Source organism: Myxine glutinosa, chromosome 4, assembly GCF_964187855.1.
Source record: "Myxine glutinosa chromosome 4, kmMyxGlut1.1, whole genome shotgun sequence".
In the NCBI taxonomy this organism is placed as follows: domain Eukaryota; kingdom Metazoa; phylum Chordata; class Myxini; order Myxiniformes; family Myxinidae; genus Myxine; species Myxine glutinosa.
In genome coordinates, this window is record NC_136264.1 from 8,238,013 (window position 1) to 8,261,946 (window position 23,934).

General features: G+C 54.0%; 1 protein-coding gene across 1 annotated transcript in view; it reads right to left on the reverse strand.

Annotated features, from left to right (window-relative positions):
* Nucleotides 1–23,934, reverse strand: part of KLHDC10 (kelch domain containing 10) — a 113,149-nt gene that overhangs the window by 27,738 nt on the left and 61,477 nt on the right. The window contains exon 7 of the mRNA XM_078775421.1: nucleotides 22,495–22,542. Coding sequence (XP_078631547.1) covers nucleotides 22,495–22,542 — 48 coding nt within the window. The remainder of the gene's footprint in view (nucleotides 1–22,494; nucleotides 22,543–23,934) is intronic.

Sequence of the window (23,934 nt, forward strand, 5' to 3'; positions counted from 1 at the left end):
AGTGACCATCGGGTTCTTGGTCACCTCTCTTACCAAGGCCCTTCTCCCTCCATTGCTTAGTTTGGCCGGGCGGCCGGCTCTAGGAAGAGTCCTGGTTGTTCCAAACTTCTTCCATTTAAGAATTATGGAGGCCACTGTGCTCTTGGGAACCTTCAATGCAGCAGATATATTTTTTGTAGGCTTCCCCAGATGTGTGCGTCGACACAATCCTGTCTCTGAGCTCTGCAGGCAGTTCCTTCGACCTCATGGCTTGGTTTTTGCTCTGATATGCATTGTCAACTGTGAGACCTTATATAGACAGGTGTGTGCCTTTCCAAATCATGTCCAATCAATTGAATTTACCACAGGTGGACTCCAATCAAGATGTAGAAACATCTCAAAGATGATCAAGAGAAATGGGAGGCACCTGAACTAAATTTCAAGTGTCATAGCAAAGGGTCTGAATACTTATGTAAATGTGATATTTCAGTTTTTTCTTTTTAATAAATTTGCAAAACTTTCGAAAATCCTGTTTTCTTTGTCATTATGGGGTATTGAGTGCAGATTGATGAGGTAAAAAATGAATTTAAACTTTCTCATTATAAGGCTGCAACATAACAAAATGTGAAAAAGTGAAGGGGTCTGAATACTTTCTGAATGCACTATGTATATGTGTGTGTGTGCACAGGCACACACACACACACACACACACACACACACACACACACACACACCAACACCACCAACAGCAACAACAAGAACAACAGGCATTTTAAGGCCATTTTCCCTGTAAGAGCGGGGGTTAGCCTTGCGGTCCCCTTGACAATCTTCTCCATTTTGCCCGATTATCTGCATCTCCCTTTGTTAACCCCCTTGCCCGCATTTCTTCTTCCACCATCTTTAGCCAAGTCTTTCTCGGTCTTCCCCGTCCTCTACTTCCTTCTACATTCATTTCCATCACTCTTCTCAACCAGTCACTTTCATCCTTCCTCAACACTTGACCAAACCATCTCAACCTGTTCCTCTTCACAGCATCAATCACAGGCTCTATTCCCATCATCTTTCGCAATTCATCATTTGTCTTCCTCTCTCTCAACGACACTCCGCACATCCACCGAACCATTCGCATTTCCACCCTTTCCAGCCTTCGTTGCTGCTCGACATTCATGACCCATGTCTCGCTCCCATAAATCATAACACTTCTCACACATGGAGCATACACCTTTCCCTTCAGCTTCAACAACAACCCCTCCTTATCAGCACACCACTCAGTTCCCGAAACGTCTTCCATGCACATCTCACTCCAGCAACCGTTGCCGAGTCTGATCCACCTTCTTCATTCAGCATGTCTCCGAGGTAGCAAAATGTTTTCACACCTTCTAGCTTCACGCCGTCTCCAAGATCCAACTCAACATTTCCTCCATCTGCAGCTCCCTCTGTGCACACCTTACATTTGAATGTAGCTGCCACACTGGTTAATTACCCTCTCAGACCACTACATTTTTGATGAACCGACTCAGCGCACAGCGCACATTGTACATTGAATGGAGTTCACTCCGACACCCTTCCTGCACACAGCACACAGCCACTTCCCAGTTCTTTCCACCTCACCACATGCTTTACCACTTGCCATCACCTTCGTCTTTCCGATATTCACCTTCAGACCTTTTGTCTCCATACATTCCTTCCACTTGTTCATCTTCTCCTTCAGTCCATCCATACTTTCTGCAATCAACACCAGATCATCTGCATACAATAACTCCCAAGGTAAACCCTCCTTTACGTTCGAGCCAGCACCTCCATCACAGCTACAAATAGTAGTGGACTTAGTACCGATCCCTGATGCACTCCCACCTTCACCTCAAACTCACCACTGTTCCCGTCCTTCGTCCTTACAGCTGTGCGCGCTCTTTCGTACATTGCCATCACTACTCTGATCAACTATTCCTCCACTCCTAACTTCCTCAATGCCCATGTCACTACTTCGCGTGGAACCGAATCGAATGCTTTCTCCAGATCAACAAACCCAAGAAACAACGTCTTCCTCTTCTCCATGTACTTTTCCTGCAACTGCATGAATATATATATTGTTACGGATCCCAGCGTCGGCCTTCCCCTTTAAGAAGGGGGGATTAATCCCCTCGCTAATGACTGACCGACGTGGTCCCGGGGGTATGACGTCACGCCCGGTCAGCGCTGGGTAGGGTATTAGGCCCAACCGCCCTATGACCTAAATACCAGCGCCTCCCGGTACGCAAGGGAATAGTCCCCGCTCACGGCCGCAGCGTAATGGATGATTTGCGCCGAGCGAAGCGAACTGCGGCGTGAGCCGTTTACCAAGATTAGACCCGATTTATATTCGTTGGCCGAATCGTGCCACGTACCCTCAATATTGAAACCTCTAAGGCGACCGAACGAGCATGAAGAAGAAGAAGACAAAGGAGGGAATAACAGGATTTATTACTATTTACACGCAACTAAAGCAGAAAAGAAATGAAATATGATTTACAAGGTAATGGAAAGAGCAGGAGACACAGTGCAAATTATTAGCTTAACTATACAGTCTTACCTATAAACCCCAAGACAACATGAAAGACGGACAAACGGGCAGACTCACACGATGGGGAAATTGCAGATGGATTGGCTGGAGGGAGAGGGAGGTCCAGCTCGGACCGAAGCACGTCGGGTCGGGAGTGGGCAGCAGCCGTTCCTTCGCGGCCACGTCGGCACCGCCGTCAAAGCCCAAGCTGTGGTCGTGCAAGCTGCTACGGTTCGAACTGCGGCGGTGGCAAAGCTGCGTGGTGGAGTCAACGCTGCGTGGTGGAGTCAAAGCTCAGCTCTCGTATCCCATCTGCTCCGTGTCTCATCTCCTCTCATCTCATCTCTTCTGGGGGGCGTCCCGTGACGGGTTATATATGCCACACCCTCAAACCTTCGCGAACCTCCTCGACGGTTCTCTCCACGACCTCCAAAGCCAAACCCCTCATCCTTGGTTGGTCGGCAAGGGCTGGCTCACTCCTCCCCTCTATGACGAGGTGGAGACACGCCTTTCCTCTCCGAGCTCACCTCGTGGCTCATGGAGTCAAAGGCACTGACCATCAGCCAAAACCGTAGTGGCGAATGCAGTTGGCAATAGCTGACAAAAGGGAAATCTATCTTATTTAATTGACGCAACGCAATGAACTAGTGGACCACAGAGCCTTATACTAACATGTATTACGGACATAACTAGTGAGGGAACTTAAGATTTGCTACGTGTATGCGATGGATTAACTAAGGGCGACCTTTGATCTTTGTACTATTGGAGGGTGATATTTACAAGATTTACAGCATACCAAAAAGGGGAAAATTTACATCAGGTTACCCACACAATTCCCATATGCCCAACACTGCACCCTCCTTCCTTTCGGGACGTCCCGGCCCGAAAATTTTACCTTTAATGTGACACGCAGGTGTAATTCCCTCTACAATTAACCTGACCCTGAGTGCGACAATTTTAAAACACAAATAAATATGTCCCGCTAATTGCGTTGCACCCTGCCTAACAGTTTCACACCCACAGCTAACCGAATTGTGGAATTATTTTCAAACTAAAACATTTACGGTGGAGGAGCATTATTTACATTGGCATTATTTGACTATTTACAAAACGCAACCCAGGACCTGTGATTTTTCTTTTGGGGAGACAAAAAAAAAGAAATTCCTGTTGGGAGGCAGGAGACAGCACGCATTGCATCGACGCACCAGCACCAATCACCAAAAGCACCAAAAGCACCATTCGATGTAACAGTCATCACAGTTCGTAATAAAACACACAAGACAACAACTGTGGTGGTCTTCCTCTTCGCTGCTGGGCCGATGTTCTTCCTGATGTTTTCTTTCTATTCTTTGCTTCATGCGGCCTATTTGAAAATAAAAAATGAAGTGCACAAAACGTGTCCATTTCTATTTAGGGCCACAGGGGCCAACTAAGGGTGGTCCACCTGTGTGGCATAGGTGCCACCTTACCGAGGTCCCCAAGCAAGACCCTGGGCCATCGTGGCCGGCTCCAGCAGAGGTGCCAGGCCGCAAAACGTGGGGTCCATAAAGTGGTGCTTGGCCGCAAGAGGGCGGTCCATAAGTGGTGCATCAATGCAATGCATGCTGGTTGCGGGAGTTCTGGCACACCATGGCGGACTCCCGCACGCTCCCCTCGGCGCCCAGTGGCGCACAGTCCTCAGGTGGGAGACAGGGGGACAGAAGACAGGTGAGTGAGGGGTAAGGCAATGGGGACAATGGCAATGCAATTACAAGGCAATCAAACAAGGCAATGCAAGGCGAGGTGCATCTGGAGATGGAGCGGAGAAAAGCTCGTCCCTACCGTACGTCACCCCCCCTGTCACCTACTCTACCCTTGCCCTTACCCCATATTTACAAAAATTTACACATTACAAATTCGTTGCTACCGTCTCGTCTCCCCTATATTTCCCCTATACCAAATTCGTCCCCACAATCCCTCTAACCAAATTTGCCATCACCCAATTCATCATCAACCCTCATAAGGAGGGAGAGATGGAACAACAAAGCGCAATGTCACACCCACGTCATGATGCGTCTCACAATCCAAACATTTGCACAATAAAATAATAAAAACATGGCATGGTGTGGAGTCCTGTCACCTCAGGTGAGTGGATGTAGATGGTGCGAGGAGATTCAAATCCTATCTACCTTCTAAATAACATTAACACACTTTACACTACACGGGGTCTTTCCCTGCCAATCCATTGGCCAACTTACTCTATGCGGTTTTAAGAACCAAATTCCCATTGACCAAACTGTGGTGCTTCATCAATTTGGGGTCTCACTCCCCCGATTCAACTCCCTGTGCCCTTGCACAATTTCAGGACTGGGTCGTGTGGCTCTCCCAGCAGGTCTACCCACCTGCACACCTCCACCACTGCAGTTGCCTCCGAGCTTACCTGCTCCTTATCCTAACCTATCTACTGGGGAAGGCCCTCTGGCGCTCTCCCCACTCGGTGCCCTCTCTGGCACTGGGCTACCCGGGTCCGTCCTCCGGATCCTCGGGCCCCATCCACAACTCTAACGCCTCCCAGAGCGCACCTGCGGCCTCACCTGGCCGACATCCTCACAGTGGTGGAGTGCCCATTCAACTACACATACTAACAGGCCACACGCCCAGCCATTTCCACGTCACTAATGCACCCATCCAAACACCATTCTTCCACACGCACCACAGATGCCAATATCCAAGCACAATTTACCTGTACCCTCTACCTAACTCTTAAGCTACCCTCCCCGGGTATTCGTGATGGGGTCCATCCTCCCCATCCACTGCCTTCGCACCATCCACTCCACTCCACAGTTTCCACCATACTCACTCCATACTATCCATTCCATACTCCATATATTCCATACTCCATATATTCCCCACAACCATTCTCCATACACCTTTATTTGCACACCTGTGCCATCACACCTGGTGCTTCCTGCACCCTCCTTCCTCCAGGACCATTTGCTCAACACAACACTCAATCACCATTACTCACTCATACACTGCTCAATACACTTTCGATCCTCAAACACTCGGCATCATCTGATCGAACTACTCCCCTCTGAAACTCGCACTTCCCATTCGCCCCTTACATTATTGCGCTCCCTCGTCATTATAATCCAACTACCCTCTCTATGTCCCCACTACCTGTCCAATGTCGCTACCTAACCTTACCGTTACCTATGGTCATCTTCTCTAGATCCCTACACACTTTATCCTAAACCTCCCGGGCTAGTTTTCACTGCCAAACCCCATAAAACTACTGCTCCTTTGCCCCCGGTGTGAGAGATGGCAGAGTTGCCATCCCACCACAACGGGTATCTCTCACTACCACCCCCCCCCCCCCCCCCCAGTCCTCTGACGCTACGAGCCCCCGTCGCAAGAGGTACTGGGTCCTGCCTTGGCATCTAGAGCCGAGGCGATCCACGAGGGCGCCTGCTCGCCGGCATAAGGTCTTATCCGGTCAGCATGGACGATCCGAGGGAGGGCCCGTGGCCCCATTTTGATCTTAACGACCACGTCACAGACGTGCGACAGGACGACTCCCGGGCCTTGCCAGGGGGAGGTGAGTTTTGGGCACCTGCCCTTCCGCCTCCGGGGATTAAAGAACCAAATCTTCATCCCCGGAGCGTACTGACTCCCCTGGCTCCGGTCATCGTACCTACGCTTCATCTTGGCCCCCGCCAGATGGAGCTGGCGGCGGGCGAAGGCATGGACCCGCTCCATGCCTTCCTCCAAGTGACGTGCGTAACCCTCCCTCGGCGGTGTATCCGTGGTGTCTGGCACGGGACCGCATAGCAAGTCGGCGGGAGCCCGTAACTCCCGCCCATACATAAGCAATGCTGGACTGCATGCGGTGGCTCCATGCTGGCTGGTTCGGTAGGCCATTAACAAGTACGGGAGATGTTCGTCCCAGTCATCCTGACGGGTGGTGGTGAACAATGCCAGTTGTTGGACCAATGTTCGATTGAATCTTTCCACCATCCTGTCAGATTGTGGCCGCAAGGGCGTGGTCCTGGTTTTCCGAATTGACAGGAGTCTGCACACATCTTTTAATAATTGGCTTTCAAAATTTCGACCCTGATCGGTGTGCAGCTCCTGTGGAATCCCGTGCCGACATACAAATCCTTCCACGAAGGCCTGTGCCACCACCCCGGCTTCTTGGTTGGGGAGGGCATAGGCCTCCGGCCACTTGGTGAAATAGTCCATTACAACGAGGATGTACTTATTACCTTGGCGGGTGCGGGGCAGCGGTCCTAGAATATCCATAGCCACCCGCTCAAGGGGGGGCCCCCACCTGGTGTAATTGAACGGGGGCCCTCATCCTCCGTGCTGGTCCCTTTTTGGCAGAACAGGCGTCGCATCTCCGACACCAGTCCTGTATGTCGCGCCCCATATTAACCCAATAGAACCTCCGGCGGACCCGAGATGTTGTCTTTGTCCTGCCCAAATGGCCGCCGGAGCGGGTACCATGCACCTGTTGTAATATGACGTTCTTAAATTTGTCAGGGACTATCACCAGCCAGGAAGTTCTCTCAGAGGGAACCTCCACCCACTTGCGATACAAGATGTTGCCTTTCAATTCCAGGGTCTGCCACTGAGCCCAATATGCCTTTGTTTGCGCCCCGAGGGGGGTGACCTCTTCCCCCTTTGGTCTTTGCCCCAATTTGACCCATTTGAACACCGGCCCCAGAACGGGATCCTCCTGCTGGGCCGTGCTCCATGCCAAATTTCCAAATTCCTCGTCCGCGGCTAGTGGCAAAATTGGCCCTCTCACCCGGGTTGCCCGGATGACGAGAATCGGGGCAGAATCACCCAATTGCTCCCTCTCCTCGTGTCTCGCACAAAATTTACAATTTTCCCCCAGACAAGGATGCCGAGAGAGTGCGTCTGCATTACCATGGGCCTTCCCGGCCCTATGGGTCACATCAAAATCATACTGCTGCAACTTTTCCAACCACCTTGCAATTTGGCCCTCCGGTTCCTTGAACCGAAGGAGCCATTGCAAGGAGGAATGGTCACAGTTCGAACCGAAAATTTCCGCCCGTACAGGTACGGGTGGAAATGGTTCATGGCAGCCAGCATAGCCAATAACTCTTTGCGAGTGACACAATAATTTCGTTCGGGCCTACTTAAGGCCCGACTATAATAACCAATCACCCTCTCCACGCCCTCCTGTGTCTGAGACAAAACTGCACCCAATCCTTCCTGGCTCGCATCCGTGTCCAGGGTAAATGTCCCGTCGCTAGTGGGGTAGGCTAGAAGGGGTGCGGATGTCAAACACCCCTTCAATTTTAGGAAGGCCTCTTGGCACTCCCTTGTCCAATTAAATCGCGTCCCCTTCTCCGTAAGCCGGTGGAGGGGACGGGCCAACTCCGCAAATTTTGCCACAAAGCGCCGGTAGTAGGAGCAGAGTCCCAAAAATCCCCGCACCTCCTTGATGGTACGTGGTGCGGGCCACTCCGCTACCGCTGTAATTTTGCCTGGGTCCGTTTTTACCCCCTCGCGACCGATAACGTGACCTAGATAGGCCACCTCTCTTGCAAACAAAGTGCACTTACTCGGGTTCAGCTTCAACCCTGCCTGCCTGAGGCACCCGAACACCTGGTCCAAATTAGCTAAAGCCTGGGGGAAAGTCTTGGCATGTACTAGGACGTCATCCAGGTATACCAGGCATGATTGCCATGGCATGCCGCCTAGTACATGTTCCATTAATCGCTCAAAGGTGGCGGGGGCGTTACACAAACCAAACGGCATCACAGTGAACTGATACAGCCCCTTACCTGTGGAAAATGCCGTTTTCTCCTTCCCTGCCCGATCCATCTCCACCTGCCAATACCCACTCTTGAGGTCCAAAGTTGAGAACCAATTTGAGCCCGCAACGGCATCGAGGGTGTCATCAATTCTTGGCAGGGGATATGAGTCCTTGAGTGTCACGTTGTTTAGCTGGCGATAGTCCACGCAGAACCGCGTGGTCCCATCTTTCTTTTTAACCAGCACAACAGGTGACATCCAGGGACTTCCCAAGGGCTCGATCACGCCTGTGTCGAGCATTTTTTCAACCTGCTCGTCAGCTTCCGCCCTCTTGCTCCAAGGGAGCCATCGGGCGGCCTGACGAATAGGCCGGGCCTCACCGGTGTGGATCTGATGTTTCACCAGGCCCGTACGTCCAATATCCTCGGTGGACAAGGAGAAGAGATCCAAATGGGATCCAACCAGTTTGTGTAAGGCCTCCCTATGGGTACCTCCCAACTCTACGCTACTACGATTTACCATCTCGCAAATGGGATCGGGCCAATTCCTAATATTTATTGAAGGCTCCCGCTGGGGCCGGCTCGGCTGGACGTTCTCGCGCCTCATTGACGCGACTTCGCTAACTGGGGTGCAGCCAGCTACCTTCGTGCTCCTCACTATAGTGCGTGGTTCTGTACTAATGTTAATTACTCGGACGGCCACCACCGGCCCGTCCGTTTTTTACAAGGGTGCGGCCCACGATTAACCCAGGTATGGATCGCGCTGCCACCGGTTCGACCAGGCCGCAGGACTCCTGCCATGTCGGGCGAGCTGACCATCGGGCCGGCACTATGGCCTCGGCCCCCCGAGGGATGGTCACGGCCTCAGGAGCCTCCAGCTCCACCCTCTCGGCCGTGCTCACCCCCTCCAATGGTAGCTCTTCCACTCCCCATCGCAGGGTCCCCCCGGCTCAAGTCGATTTTACAACCGCTGGCAGTCAACAAATCCAACCCTATTAAGCATGGGTCGCACACCTCCGCCACCCAAACCTCTATCTCTCTCTTTACCGACCCCAACTTGAGGGTCACAAAACCACGCCCTATGATCGGAGCCGTTGCCCCGGTAGCCAACTGCAAACTATGATTTTCCAGACGCTGGATTTTACCCCAGCCGTCTGCACTCGAATTAAGGATCACGGGGCTGATGATCGTGGCGCTGGCTCCCGTGTCCACAACGGCGTCTACCCCCATGCCGGCAATTTTGCATCGAATTGTCAAACTACCGGTTCCAATTTGGCCACAATGAATGATCTGTCGCGTCAACGAGGGCTCCTCTCCATCCCCTACTGCCGAACACCGCCCTGCATGCCTGGCACGTTCTAGTTTCCCGGGCCCTGGCGGGGGGGTGTCTGAGGTCGGCTAGGCCGATCTATACTGGGCGGAGTTGAGGGCATCGGCTGGCGGGGAACGTCCCGGCGCTTAGCTCGGCACTCCCACGCACGGTGACCCAGCCGAGCACAATTATAACACCTCACCTGGTAAGGTGCTTGCCTCCGGTATTCCAAATTCCCCCCCCTGTATGTCCGAATTGGGGTACTTTATCGTGGACTACCGGGTGCCACTGCTGGAGCCGTCTGCCATGGTCCAGGTCCCGCTAGGCGCCGATCCACCAGCCTCCGAACCATGCTCTCCAGGTTAGGGCCGCCGTCGGGGGCGGGCCCCCTAGGGGGGCCGACGGGCCCTACCTGACGCACCGCCACTGCGTGGCGCTCGCCTCCCCGGACCAGGGGCCTCGCTGCTTCCCAACGGGCTGCAGCGTCGGCCGCCTGACTCATGGTCTGCGGGCGCCACATGGCGAGCTGTTGTCGGAGATCCAGATCCGGAAGGGCCTGGATAAAGTGATCCAGCGCCAGGCTTTCCTGGGAACTCGCTGCCATGTCTGCGTGTGCAATCCCTACTGCGCGGCGAATGTCATGGGCAAGCTCCCCGATGGTCTCCTGGGGCTTGTGTTTTCGCTGAGCAAGCTGCGCTTTAACAAGCTCGCTTTGCTGTTCAATGCCAAATCTGTTAATTAAGGCCGCGCGGAGAGCTGACAGGGTGAGAGAACCCAGTGGTAAAGCTGTCAGTACCTCCGCCGCCGCACCGCGCAGTGCCCCCACAAGGTGTACTCCACCTTCGTCCGGATTCCAACCGTTGCCTCTGCACACGTACTCAAACTGCGCCAGGTACGCCCTCAAATCACTCTTGCCGTCGTACGGCACGAGTGGGACCTTGTGGGCGCCCGAAAGCCGGACCCCGCGCGTCACTCCCGGCGGGATCAACGCGGGATCAAACCGTTCGGGCTCCCACAGTACACTATTCCCGGGGGGCTTCCGCGCATCCCCCGTCCCTCCAAACACTACCCCTCTTGGTGTCGATGCCTGGGTCGCCCTTCCGCAACCCGCTACCCACTCCATACCCGCACACCCTTGCTCATCAATACTCCTCTCACTCCCCATAGTCGGACCTCCTTGCACACCTCCTTTATCCATACTCTCCGGACCAGTCATACACCTCACCATTGGTCCCTCACGAACACCCGGGTCTACACCAACCCCCAAGCCGATTGAATCTCCCCTCACACCATATACATTTCCGAGTATAACGCCACTCACCTCGGCACCTCTTCGTCGCTCCTCCTCCGCCACCTGCAAACTCTTTATTTGGTTAGCAAGCACAGCCCCCTCGATCTCTTCCTCTAATGCCACCTTGACCGTTTCTATGTGCGTCCTCACCTCCCATTCTTTCGTCTCCATTGCCTCCGTCACCTCGTCCAACCTCTTTGTCAATCCCTCATGTACCATCTGGCATTCCCTCTTTGTCGCTATAAGTTCTTTCTTTATGTCCTTCTGCGACGCCTTTAACCCCCCGATTATCGCAGTGTTCTTCTCCACTTGATCCACTAATTCCCTCTGTCCCACCGTCAGCTGTTCCACCCCCTGCATCAACTCCTCTATGCCCCCTTGTAACTTTGCCGTCCCCCTTCTCACCTCTTTCTCCATATGCTCCTCACCTCGCTTTACCTCCTCGCGTACCCCCGAGACCTCCTCGCCCACACCTCGTCTTATCTCCTCCCCCATTTCTCCCATCTCTTTAATAGATGCCGCCCTCATCTGTTCCAATTCATTCCTCTGAGCATCCAATTTACCTTCCAACCCGATTTTCACCTCCTCTATCTGGTTCCCCATCTGTTTGATTTCCCGGGCGGATTGCTCCCCTATTTCCCTCAATTTGCCTTCCATCTTGTCTTCTAGCCCCGTTAACCCATTCTTCACCCCTTTTATCCCGTTGCCTAACCCCTCAAATTTATTATCCAACCCCTTAAAATTATTGTCTCACCCCTCAAATTTATTGTTCAACCCATTAAAATTATTGTCTAACCCCTCAAATTTATTGTCCATACATTCACTGGTACCCCACGCTTCGTCCCTCATTGCCCCCATACTGTTTTCCAAACCTCCAATTTGGTTCCCCATTTCTGCCCTTGATTTGTCCATCTTTTCATCAAGCTTCTCCAGGCTTGCCACAAGATGAATCAGAAAGAGGTTCATGTCTATTGGCGCCGTGGGCTCGGCCTCCGCGGCACCGCCCCTTTGTGCGTCTGAAACCTCGTGCGCGCCGCCACTTTGTGTCTCCCCAACCACATGCGCGAGAGTGCCATTTTGTGCACCTGAAGCCCCCTCAACCACATCCTCATTTCTCTCCTCCTCCATATACATTTCTCTGGGGTCCTGGGTTACCCCTAACCCCTCTTCTAATTCCCCCACCGGCATCCTGTCGCCTTGATCATCCATGGCGCGATTTTCAAATTTGGAATATTCTAAAATTTCGGGCGCTCTTAATTTTGACCAAATTTTTTGATGTTATAAAAAATTTGGTTCGGGCCTCAAATCTCACTCCCAGACACCAATTGTTACGGATCCCAGCGTCGGACTTCCCCTTTAAGAAGGGGGGATTAATCCCCTCGCTAATGACTGACCGACGTGGTCCCGGGGGTATGACGTCACGCCCGGTCGGCGCTGGGTAGGGTATTAGGCCCAACCGTCCTATGACATAAATACCAGCACCTCCCGGTACGCAAGGGAATACTCCCCGCTCACAGCCGCAGCGTAATGGATGATTTGCGCCGAGCGAAGCGAACTGCGGCGTGAGCCGTTTACCAAGACTAGACCCGATTTATATTCGTTGGCCGAATCGCGCCACGTACCCTCAATATTGAAACCTCTAAAGCGACCGAACGAGCATGAAGAAGAAGAAGACAAAGTAGGGAATAACAGGATTTATTACTATTTACATGCAACTAAAGCAGAAAAGAAATGAAATATGATTTACAAGGTAATGGAAAGAGCAGGAGACACAGTGCAAATTATTAGCTTAACTATACAGTCTTACCTATAAACCCCAAGACAACATGAAAGACGGACAAACGAGCAGACTCACACGATGGGGAAATTGCAGATGGATTGGCTGGAGGGAGAGGGAGGTCCAGCTCGGAACGAAGCACGGTCGGGTCGGGAGTGGGCAGCCGCCGTTCCTTCGCGGCCACGTCGGCACCGCCGTCAAAGCCCAAGCTGCGGTCGTGCAAGCTGCTACGGTTCGAACTGCGGCGGTGGAGTCAACGCTGCGTGGTGGAGTCAAAGCTCAGCTCTCGTATCCCATCTGCTCCGTGTCTCATCTCCTCTCATCTCTTCTGGGGGGTGTCCCGTGACGGGTTATATATGCCACACCCTCAAACCTTCGCGAACCTCCTCGACGGTTCTCTCCACGCCCTCTCAAAGCCAAACCCCTCATCCTTGGTTGGCCGGCAAGGGCTGGCTCACTCCTCCCCTCTATGACGAGGTGGAGACACGCCTTTCCTCTCCGAGCTCACCTCGTGGCTAATGGAGTCAAAGGCGCTGACCATCAGCCAAAACCATAGTGGCGAATGCAGTTGGCAATAGCTGACAAAAGGGAAATCTATCTTATTTAATTGACGCAACGCAATGAACTAGTGGACCACAGAGCCTTATACTAACATGTATTACGGACATAACTAGTGAGGGAACTTAAGATTTGCTACGTGTATGCGATGGATTAACTAGGGGCGACCTTTGATCTTTATACTATTGGAGGGTGATATTTACAAGATTTACAGCATACCAAAAAGGGGAAAATTTACATCAGGTTACCCACACAATTCCCATATCCCCAACAATATGTTAGAAAGTCTCTGATGCTATGCGTACGATATACGTGAACGTTTCCTGCTTTGCTTGTGAATGTTTTCTTGCAATATGTTGATGCCATGTTGGTGTAGTGCGAGCCTGTAATTCTTACTTCTTTTTTTTTCCTTATAATTTGCACCGAAAAGGGAGAAGACTTCCGGCTTCTTGCTGATGGCTCATCTTTGCCTTGTTTTATTAAATGTTGTACCGAAAGGGAGTTTGGTGTCTCGTCCAGTCCGAACCGTTTGATCACGGCCCCATTCCTGGATCCACTGTTCTCTATAATTATCCTCCGTACTAGCTAGCCTTTACCGTATGATTTCATAGCCTACTTTTCATGGTCCTTCAAGTCGGATAACAAACAGCTGGACAAGGAAATCATGGATGAGAATATCGCCGCTACCCTGACTGCCGATTGTACTCAAACAGCAGACAATACCAGCAGCATTATCCCGGTTAGTCCTTTAACGACTCATGGCACGAATCCATTTGTCTCCGTTTCGGTGGCCGCCGTCAGCCCCGCGCCTGTATCAGACACCGAATTACCGGATCCGGCCATCATTAGCACTGGCAATGAATTAACGGCGTCTTCCCGACCTGAAAGGAATATACGTATCCCTGAACGTTTGAAAGACTATGTTCTTAACTACATACCTTCAAACACGAGTGGTTCTTCCCTTAATCAGGAGTGTGGACCGAGTTCTTCTTACAGACGACATTCGTCAGGAAGCCACCGACCAAAGACTGCCTCACTATGCAGTGCACATAGCTCACGACGCAGCCATTCTCCCGGCTACAGCCGTACATCCATTACATCCCAACTCAGTGGTATACAATCGGCTATTCTAATGGAAAAACGAAAACAGTATGAACTGGAGGAACTGACATGTCAAGTTGGGGAGGATGAGAGAGAGCTGAGAAACGTGGACAGCAGCTGCAGGATGAAGTCCTTCAGGCTCAGGAGATGGAGCGCCAGGCTCGGAGGGAATGCGAAGCCTTGTCCGTCCATCTAACAAGACAGAGACGTCTGAGGAAGGCCGGACAGGAACTGGAGGAAGCACGGTTGATAGTGTCATTCTTGGATGCAGGAGATGAAGCGCCTGCCTCTCCAACCGGGTATCCAACCGTTACCGCCCAGCATACAATTATGCACGGTGGTAGAGCGTCATGTACTCCCTCAGTTCAACCAAACAAACTATTGCCAACGCAGCTGCCGCTACTGTGGCCAGAGCCGGCAATCGCCATCACTGCAGACTGACTATCCACTCCTCGATTAATGTGTGTGTGTGTGTGTGTGTGTGTGTGTGTGTGTGTGTGTGTGTGTGTGTGTGTGTGTGTGTGTGTGTGTGTGTCACCAAAACAATACAACACCGAATGAGAAGGTGAAGCAAACTCATCCAACTGCATATTCTGATGGAGTCTCATTGAACCTGGGCCCCCATGCAGTGCCTACAGGGCCCTCAACTGGTGGACATGGCCTAGCATATTCATCCACTACCACAGCTCCATTCCAAGATTCAAATTTTCATCCTAACATGTTACCATGTCATTATGCACCCTATCTACCACCCTCGACTTCACCACATGGGCATCCAGTTCACCCATCTGAGACGCCTGCAACACCCAACCTCATAGACCTACTAATAGCTTCATCCTATGGCGTACCGAAACCGAGTCTGCCTTATTTCCAGAGTGGCAGAGAAAGTGACTTTGCCCTTCTCAAGCTGGCATTGGATAGCCTGATAAGTAATCACACCTACTTGTCAGAGGAATACAAATATCAAGTACTCTTAACCCACCTTAAGCAACCAAGTGCATACAAGCTTGCTCAGGCCTACATGCATGATCCAAAGCCATACACGGCGGCCTTACGGACCCTGCAGGACAAGTATGGACAGCCAAGGCAACTCGTACATAGCGAAATTGGTGCTATCATGAACATGGCACCAGTGAGGACTGGAGATGCAGATGCCTTTGAAGACTTTGCTCTCGCAGTGCACTCCCTTGTGGATATGTTACAATCCCTCGAGGGTGAGCATGGATTTGAACTACGATGTAGCTCACATGTAGACAGGCTAATTAGCAAACTGCCCCTGAGCTATCGTGATGGATTCATTCAGCACTGCATTAACCAAGGACTTTTAAATGCAGATTCCAATCAGACCTACACGTTGCACCATCTGGCAGCTTGGCTGCAGGCGAAGTCCCGAGCTAAACGTATAGCGAACCAAACTGCTGTCCTCTACAAATGCGAGTGCCAGGGATTAGAGAGAAAGGAACAGCATTCTTCATCTTTAAAGAAGAAAGAATCACAGGCCTCGGTGTTTCACAACTCTGAGTCACCAATAGCTGGCACAAGGCCACAGCCGTTGCGTAATGTTTCTTCAACAACCAAGACCAAGCCTTATTGTCCTCATTGTGACACCAGTGATCATTACCTCAGTTCCTGTGCGGAATTCAAGAAGCTTTCCACAGACCATATTATTAAGTGGATAAGGGAACATGACCGTTGCTGGAGGTGCGGTCGGTCACACCCAGCTGATCGCTGTACACTTCGGAAGCCATGCGTTATTGCAACGAGTTGCACCTAACCATCCTACATGATGCAGTGCAGAGATCCAGCGATACCGTCCTAATGACAGGCTCCGCACCACCTGCAGTGTACCTTGACAAGCCTTCCCATCCATATGATGTCCTGTTATAGGTCGTAAAGGTGCTTCTTCATGGCCCACAAGGATCCATAGAAATATATGCCATTCTGATCGTCGATTCCCAGCTGCCTCGTGCCCAGTTGGTAAGGTCATGGAGACCTTTCCGGGCTCAGATGGCCGTGCTCGAACTGCCAGCGTTCAAGTTCGTGGCAAGAACTATGTTTGACCACTTGCTAAATTGATCCGGCTGTCGAAGCTTGAGGATGATGGGTGAGGGGTGAATGGACTGAAAGACTTTCCCTTTTTTACAAATTTATTCCACAAATTTGGGGGTGGATGTTAGAAAGTCTCCGATGCTATGCGTACGATATACGTGAAAGTTTCCTGCTTTGCTTATGAATGTTTTCTTGCAATATGTTTATGCCATGTTGGTGTAGTGCGAGCCTGTAATTCTTGCTTTTTTTTCTTCTTATAATTTGCACCGGAAAGGGAGGAGACTTCCTGCTTCTTGCTGATGGCTCGTGTGAGCGAGTTGATTGCCACCATCTTTGCCTTGTTTCATTAAATGGTGTGTGCCGAAAGGGAGTTTAGTGTCTCGTCCTGTTCGAACCGTTTGATCACGGTGTAGCGGTTCAGCTGGATGTACACAATCGCCTTGCACCTGCCAGGACGCGGCCAGGGCGCAATCCCCATGCCGGGCTCGTCCGGACGGGCCCAGACGCGCCTCTCCCGGGCATGCCCGGACTCGCTGTTCCCGGGCACGCCCGAACCTCCCGGGCACGCCCGGTCTCGTCTTTCCCAAGCATGCCCGCTCTCGCCTTTCCAGGGCTCGCCCAGAACGCCCGGGCATGCCCGCTCTCGCCTTTCCAGGGCTCGCCCAGAGCGTCCGGGCATGCCCGCTCTCGCCTTTCCAGGGCTCACCCAGGGCGCCCGGGCACGCCCAGCCTCGACTTGCCAGGCCGCGTCCAGGACGCCCGGGCATGTCCAGACTCGCCTTTCCAGGACTCGCCCTTGACACCCGGGCATGCCCGGTCTCGCTTTTCCCGGGCAAACGCTCCGGCATAAATGTGTATATATATTGCTGCCCGATAAACGGGCTTTTCAGAGTACCCGAGTTTGATACGTGTAATAAAGCAACTCGGACGAATTTCCGTCTTTGGTCGCGTCAATTCTTTCGAATCGCGTTGGAGCACAGCTCCTTCACTGGTGACCTACCGACATGGACACGGCAGTGACTCTTAAACTGCCTACCTTCTGGGAGGCTCACGCGGCTGTTTGGTTCGCCCAGGCGGACTCCCAGTTCGCCCTGCGAGGCATCACCACGGACGACACCCGCTTCCACCATGTCGTGGCAGCGCTCGGTTCCGCCACCGCGGCTCGTGCCCTGAGCCTCCTTGAGCACCCGCCGGCTGCTGACAAGTATGACGCGCTGAAGACGCTCCTCCTCGACGCTTTCGCCCTCTCACCGGCGGCACGCGCACGGCGCCTGCTCGACCTGCCCGAGCTCGGCAAGACGCGCCCGTCCGAGCGCATGGACTATATGCTCTCGTTGCTCGGTGAGCACTCTCCGGATTTTCTGTTCCACGAGCTGTTCCTTCGCCAGCTGCCTCACCCGGTACGCCTCACCCTGGCTGGCACGTCGATCACAGACCCCCGCGCTCTCGCCAGGGAAGCCGACAAGATCTCCTCGGCGGGCCAGCACATCGGAGCGGCTACCTGGAGCCCGCCGCCGTCCGAGGCGACGCCCGAGCGCCCTGCGCGGTTGGAGGCCGGACTGCCGGTGCAACTGGCGGCCGCCACGCCGCGCCGACCGCTTCCGACACGACGGCCGGGGCCTCCACCTGACCAGGCGTGGTGTTATTACCACGCCAGGTTCGGACACAAGGCTCGGACATGCCGACCCCCATGCACTTTCGGCAAGTCGGGAAACGGCCGGGCCGGCGTTCATTCCCAGCCATGAGCGCCGGCCACTCGGGCAACTTGCTTTTTATTCGGGATAAAGCGTCCGGGCGGCGTTTCCTTTGTGAAACCGGCGCCCAACTGAGCGTCATACCCGCCTCCGAGCAGGACAGGCGGAACGCCGTTTGCGGCCCCTCTTTGGTCGCTGCTAATGGCTCGGCCATACGCACCTTCGGTCCGCGCAACGTCACCCTCTGCTTCGGCAGCCAGCGATTTCAGTGGACCTTTGTGACCGCCAGCGTCCCCATGGCTTTGCTGGGCGCCGACTTCCTCTGCGCGCACGGGCTGCTGGTCGACGTCAAACGACGTCGCCTTGTCAACGCCGAGACCTTCAGCTCCCTGGCGTGTACGATGAGCAGCTCCGCGCCGACCGAACTGGCATGCGCCCTCCCGACGGCGAACGACGTCGCTCGCCTGCTCGCGGAATTCCCGGCCCTCACGCGGCCGACGTTTTCGGCCGTCGCAGTGCGGCGTGGGATCGAGCACCACATACCCACTACGGGCCCGCCGGTCTACGCCAGGGCCCGCCGCCTCGACCCGGCCAAGCTCGCCGTGGCAAAGGCCGAGTTCGACACGTTGGAGCGCCTCGGCATCGTGCGGCGCTCCGATAGCGCGTGGGCCTCACCACTGCACATCGTGCCAAAGCCGGGGGGCGGATGGCGCCCGTGTGGTGACTACCGCCGCCTCAACGACGCTACCACCCCCGACAGGTACCCGATCCCGCACATCCAGGACTTTTCCGCCCGTTTGGCGGGACGGGTCATATTTTCAAAAATTGACCTGATATGGGGATACCACCAGGTACCTGTCCGGGCGGCCGACGTCCCAAAGACAGCCGTCATCACGCCGTTCGGCCTGTTCGAATTTTTGAGGATGCCGTTTGGCCTCAAGAACGCGGCCCAGGCGTTCCAGCGCTTGATGGACGGCGTGCTGCGCGACCTGCCATTTCTTTTCGTCTATCTGGACGACATCCTCGTCACCAGCACGTCCCGCGCCAAGCACCTCCTCCACCTCCGAACACTGTTCGGTCGCCTCAGCGAGCACGGCTTAATTGTCAACCCGGCCAAATGCCACTTCGGCACGACGACCGTTGACTTTTTGGGCCACCGCATCACCAAGACCAGGGCCGTGCCGCTGCCGACCAAGGTCGAGGCCATCACCACGTTCCCGCGTCCCCGCTCCATCAAGGCCCTACAAGAGTTCCTCGGCATGGTGAATTTTTATCACCGATTCGTGCCCCGCGCTGCTCAGCTCATGCGGCCCCTTTACGAGGCCCTCCAGGGCAAGCCGGCCAAGCATGACATCGTTTGGTCCACGGCCATGGACGCGGCCTTCGCGAGCGCAAAGCGGGCCCTCGCCGACGCAACGCTACTGGCTCACCCGGTGCTCAACGCGCCCATCGCCCTCACTACGGACGCCTCCAACTACGCGGTGGGCGCCGTCCATGAACAATGGGTGGACGGGGTTTGGCAGCCACTCGCTTTTTTCAGCCGGCAACTCCGGCCGAACGAGTTAAAATACAGCACGTTCGACCGCGAGCTGCTCGGTCTATTCCTGGCCATTCGCCATTTCCGACACCTCCTGGAGGGCCGCCCGTTCACGGCTTTCGTCGACCACAAGCCGTTGGTCTACGCAATGGCCAAGGTCACGGAGCCGTGGTCGGCCCGCCAGTAGCGCCACCTCTCCGCCGTGTCGGAATTCACCACGGACATCCGGCACGTCGCCGGCAAAGACAACGCCGTGGCCGACTGTCTTTCTCGGGCCAGCGCGAACGCCGTCCACCTCAGCGTGGACTTCGCGCTCATGGCGGCCGACCAGACCACGGACACCTCGGTGCCGGCCCTCCGGGCGGCGGACACGGGCCTCCGCCTGGCCGACTTTCCCTTCGCGGACACTGTCCTGCTCTGCGACGTCTCCCAGGGCCAGCCTCGCCCCATCGTGCCCGTTACCTGGCAGCGCCGCATCTTCGCCTCCATCCACGGCCTTTCTCACCCGGGCCGGAAAGCTTCTCAGAAGCTGGTGTCGGCGCGTTTCGTCTGGCACGGCCTTCGACGGGACGTCCGCGACTGGGCCAACGCCTGCACGGCCTGCCAGCGGGCCAAGGTCCACCGCCACACCCAGGCCCCGCTGGCACCTTTCACCGTGCCTGAACGGCGTTTCGACCACGTCGACGTGGATCTGGTGGGTCCCCCTGCCCCCATCGCGGGGGTTCACCCACCTGCTCACCATGGTGGACAGGACCACCAGGTGGCCGGAGACCGTGCCCCTCACCTCCACCACCACGGCGCAGGCGTTCATCGCCACCTGGGTCGCGCGCTTCGGCGCACCGGCGGACATCTCGTCCGACCGCGGCCCACAGTTCACGTCCGAACTTTGGGGCGCGGTCGCCCGCTCGTTGGGGGTCACGCTGCACCGCACCACGGCCTACCACCCCCAAGCCAATGGGTTGTGTGAGCGGTTTCACCGCTCCATGAAGGCCGCACTCATGGCCGGCAATCAGGACGACGGTTGGGCCGACCGGCTGCCGTGGGTCCTTTTGGGCCTCCGCACGGCCCCCAAGGAGGACCTCCGGGCGTCCGCCGCCGAGCTCGTCTACGGCCAGCCGCTCCGCGTCCCGGGCGAGTTCATGCCCGACGCTACCAGTCCCTGGTCCGCCGCACACCAGCGCTCGGACCTCCAGGAGGCCGCCCGACGATTTGCCCCCGTGCCAACGTCCCGCCACGGTGGCCCCCAGTCCTACGTCCCCCCCGGCGCTTCGCACAGCGGAGTACGTCTTTGTGCGTCATGACGCACACCGGGGACCACTCCGGCCGCCGTACGACGGGCCCTTCCGGGTCCTGCGACGGGGCGACAAGTCATTCGTCGTCGACTTCGGTGGCCGGTCGGACCGGATTTCTGTGGACCGCCTCAAGCCGGCGCACATGGACGTCGACCGACCACCACGGTTGGCCCTTCCTCCGCGGCGAGGCCGCCCCCCGTCCACAGTTCCCACCGCTCGACCACCCACCACCACATCGGACCCCCCCCCCCCCCCCACGACCCTCCAGGGGTCGCTTCGGCCGGGTCATCCGGACCCCCCTTAAATTGACCCTGCCGGTGCAGGTCGATTCTGGAGGGGCGTGTGTAGCGGTTCCCGCTGGATGTACACAATCGCCTTGCACCTGCCAGGACGCGGCCAGGGTGCAATCGCCATGCCGGGCTCGTCCGGACGGGCCCAGACGCGCCTCTCCCGGGCATGCCCGGACTCGCTGTTCCCGGGCACGCCCGAACCTCCCGGGCACGCCAGGTCTCGTCTTTCCCGGGCATGCCCGCTCTCGCCTTTCCAGGGCTCGCCCAGAACGCCCGGGCATGCCCGCTCTCGCCTTTCCAGGGCTCGCCCAGAGCGTCCGGGCATGCCCGCTCTCGCCTTTCCAGGGCTCACCCAGGGCGCCCGGGCATGCCCGCTCTCGCCTTTCCAGGGCTCGCCCAGAGCGCCCGGGCACGCCCAGCCTCGACTTGCCAGGCCGCGTCCAGGACGCCCGGGCATGTCCAGACTCGCCTTTCCAGGACTCGCCCTTGACACCCGGGCATGCCCGGTCTCGCTTTTCCCAGGCAAACGCTCCGGCATAAATGTGTATATATATTGCTGCCCGATAAACGGGCTTTTCAGAGTACCCGAATTTGATACGTGTAACAAAGCAATTCGGACGAATTTCCGTCTTTGGTCGCGTCAATTCTTTCGACTCGCGTTGGAGCACAGCTCCTTCAACGGCCCCTTTCCTGGATCCACTGTTCTCTATTATACTCCGTACTAGCTAGCCTTTACCGTAGGAGTCCAAAAGCCGACTTTTCAATATATATGTATGGAGGCAAAGAGTGGTACAATCAAGACCAGAGAATATGGACAGAAAGAGTAGGCGAGAAGGGAGAAGACGGTAAAGCAAGTCAGAAGGGGGGAGTTTTCAAAGGGAACCAACCACAGGATCTCCAAGGTTTACTTGTCCTTAAGTGAATGGGAGCACCGGAACAGCCGGCGCAACATTCCCTCCAAAGGGTGGCAAACTATTGGTGAAAATGTTCAGCTCAGATGCAGCATCGTTATCACAGTTTATATTCAGACCGGAATATAGGCAGTTAAAGCAAGTATGGTCACTCTCAAATATCCCGTCAGTCCAAAAGGGAAATTATTCAATGGTCACATAAATTTGCATCTTGTTTTTAACACCAGTCTTGCACAGACAGTGAGGAATTCGCAGATTGGACAGAGACAAGCGCTTTAAAACCTGTGGAAATATTTCAGTTGTCAAGAAAAAAGAAGAAAAAGAGAGACAGGTAAAACAGAACCATGCACTGGAATGAAAATTTTCCTCAGCTGAGGTTACCGACATCTTACACCTTACCATTGTCAATCTGCACACAGCTATGGCATCTCCGAGGAGCAGGATATCCTGGAAGAGCAGAGATAAGAATACACCATAACTTCATCTTGAACAGTAAATGTATCACGATTATAAATAAATAAAACAATCATTTCCATAAACACACACACACACACACACACACACACACACACACACACACACACACACACACACACACACACACACACACACACACGGCCAAAAATATTGGCATCCTTGCACTTATTTCAAATAATGCACCATTTCTTCCAGAAAATTGTTGAAATTAAAAAATCTTTTGGAATACACATTTGTATTTCTTTGGTTTGCAGTGGAACAAAACAAACAAAAGCTGAAATAATTACTAAATCTTAGCTTATTCCAAACAAAAATCCGAAAATGGCCGGACAATATTATTTGGCACCTTTTATAAGTTGTTAGAAATAATAAGATTTCAAGCAGGTCATTCTCCTTTACTTTGGAATTGAACTCACCTGTGGTGAGTTGCATGTGCCTGAAATATATAAATCACTCATTCAACCAGTTTGAATCGAGAAAAGGAGTCATTCTGCTGTTTTGTGCCAGTGTGTGTACCGCAATGAGCATGGAGAAAAGAAAGAAAACCAGAGAATTGTCTGAGGAGGTCAGACACAAAATTGTAGACATGCATGGACAATCACAGGGTTTCAAGTCCATTTCCAGATACCTTGATGTTCCTGTGTCCACCGTAAATAATGTTATCCGGAAGGTTCAAGCCCATGGCACTGTAGCAAACCTCCCTGGACATGGCCGCAAGAGAAAACTTGATCGAAGATTGCAGCAAAGGATTCTTCGAATGGTGGAGAAAGCACCTCGATCAACTGCCAAACAGATTCAAGCTGACCTTCAATAAAAGGGGGTTCTATGGTCGCAGACCCAGGAGGACCCCACTGCTGAGAGAGAGACATAAGAATCATTTACACATGAAAATCATTCACGTACACATGAAAACCCGCTTGGAGTTTGCAAAAAAGCACCTAAAAGACTCTCAGACTGTGAGAAACAAGATTATGTGGGCTTTCATGTGTCTTTCACCGAGGAGAGGCTTCCGTCTGGCCACTCTGCCATAAAGCCCAGATCGGTGGAGTGTTGCAGTGATGGTTGTCCTTCTGGAAGTTTCTCCCATCTCCCCACAGGATCTCTGGAGCTCAGCCAGTGACCATCGGGTTCTTGGTCACCTCTATTACCAAGGCCCTTCTTCCCCGATTGCTCAGTTTAGCCGGGCGGCCAGCTCTAGGAAGAGTCCTGGTTGTTCCAAACTTCTTCCATTTAAGAATTATGGAGGCCACTGTGCTCTTGGGAACCTTCAATGCAGCAGAGATTTTTTTTGTAGACTTCCCCAAATCTGTCCCTCGACACAATCCTGTTTCTGAGCTCTGCAGACAGTTCCTTCGACCTCAT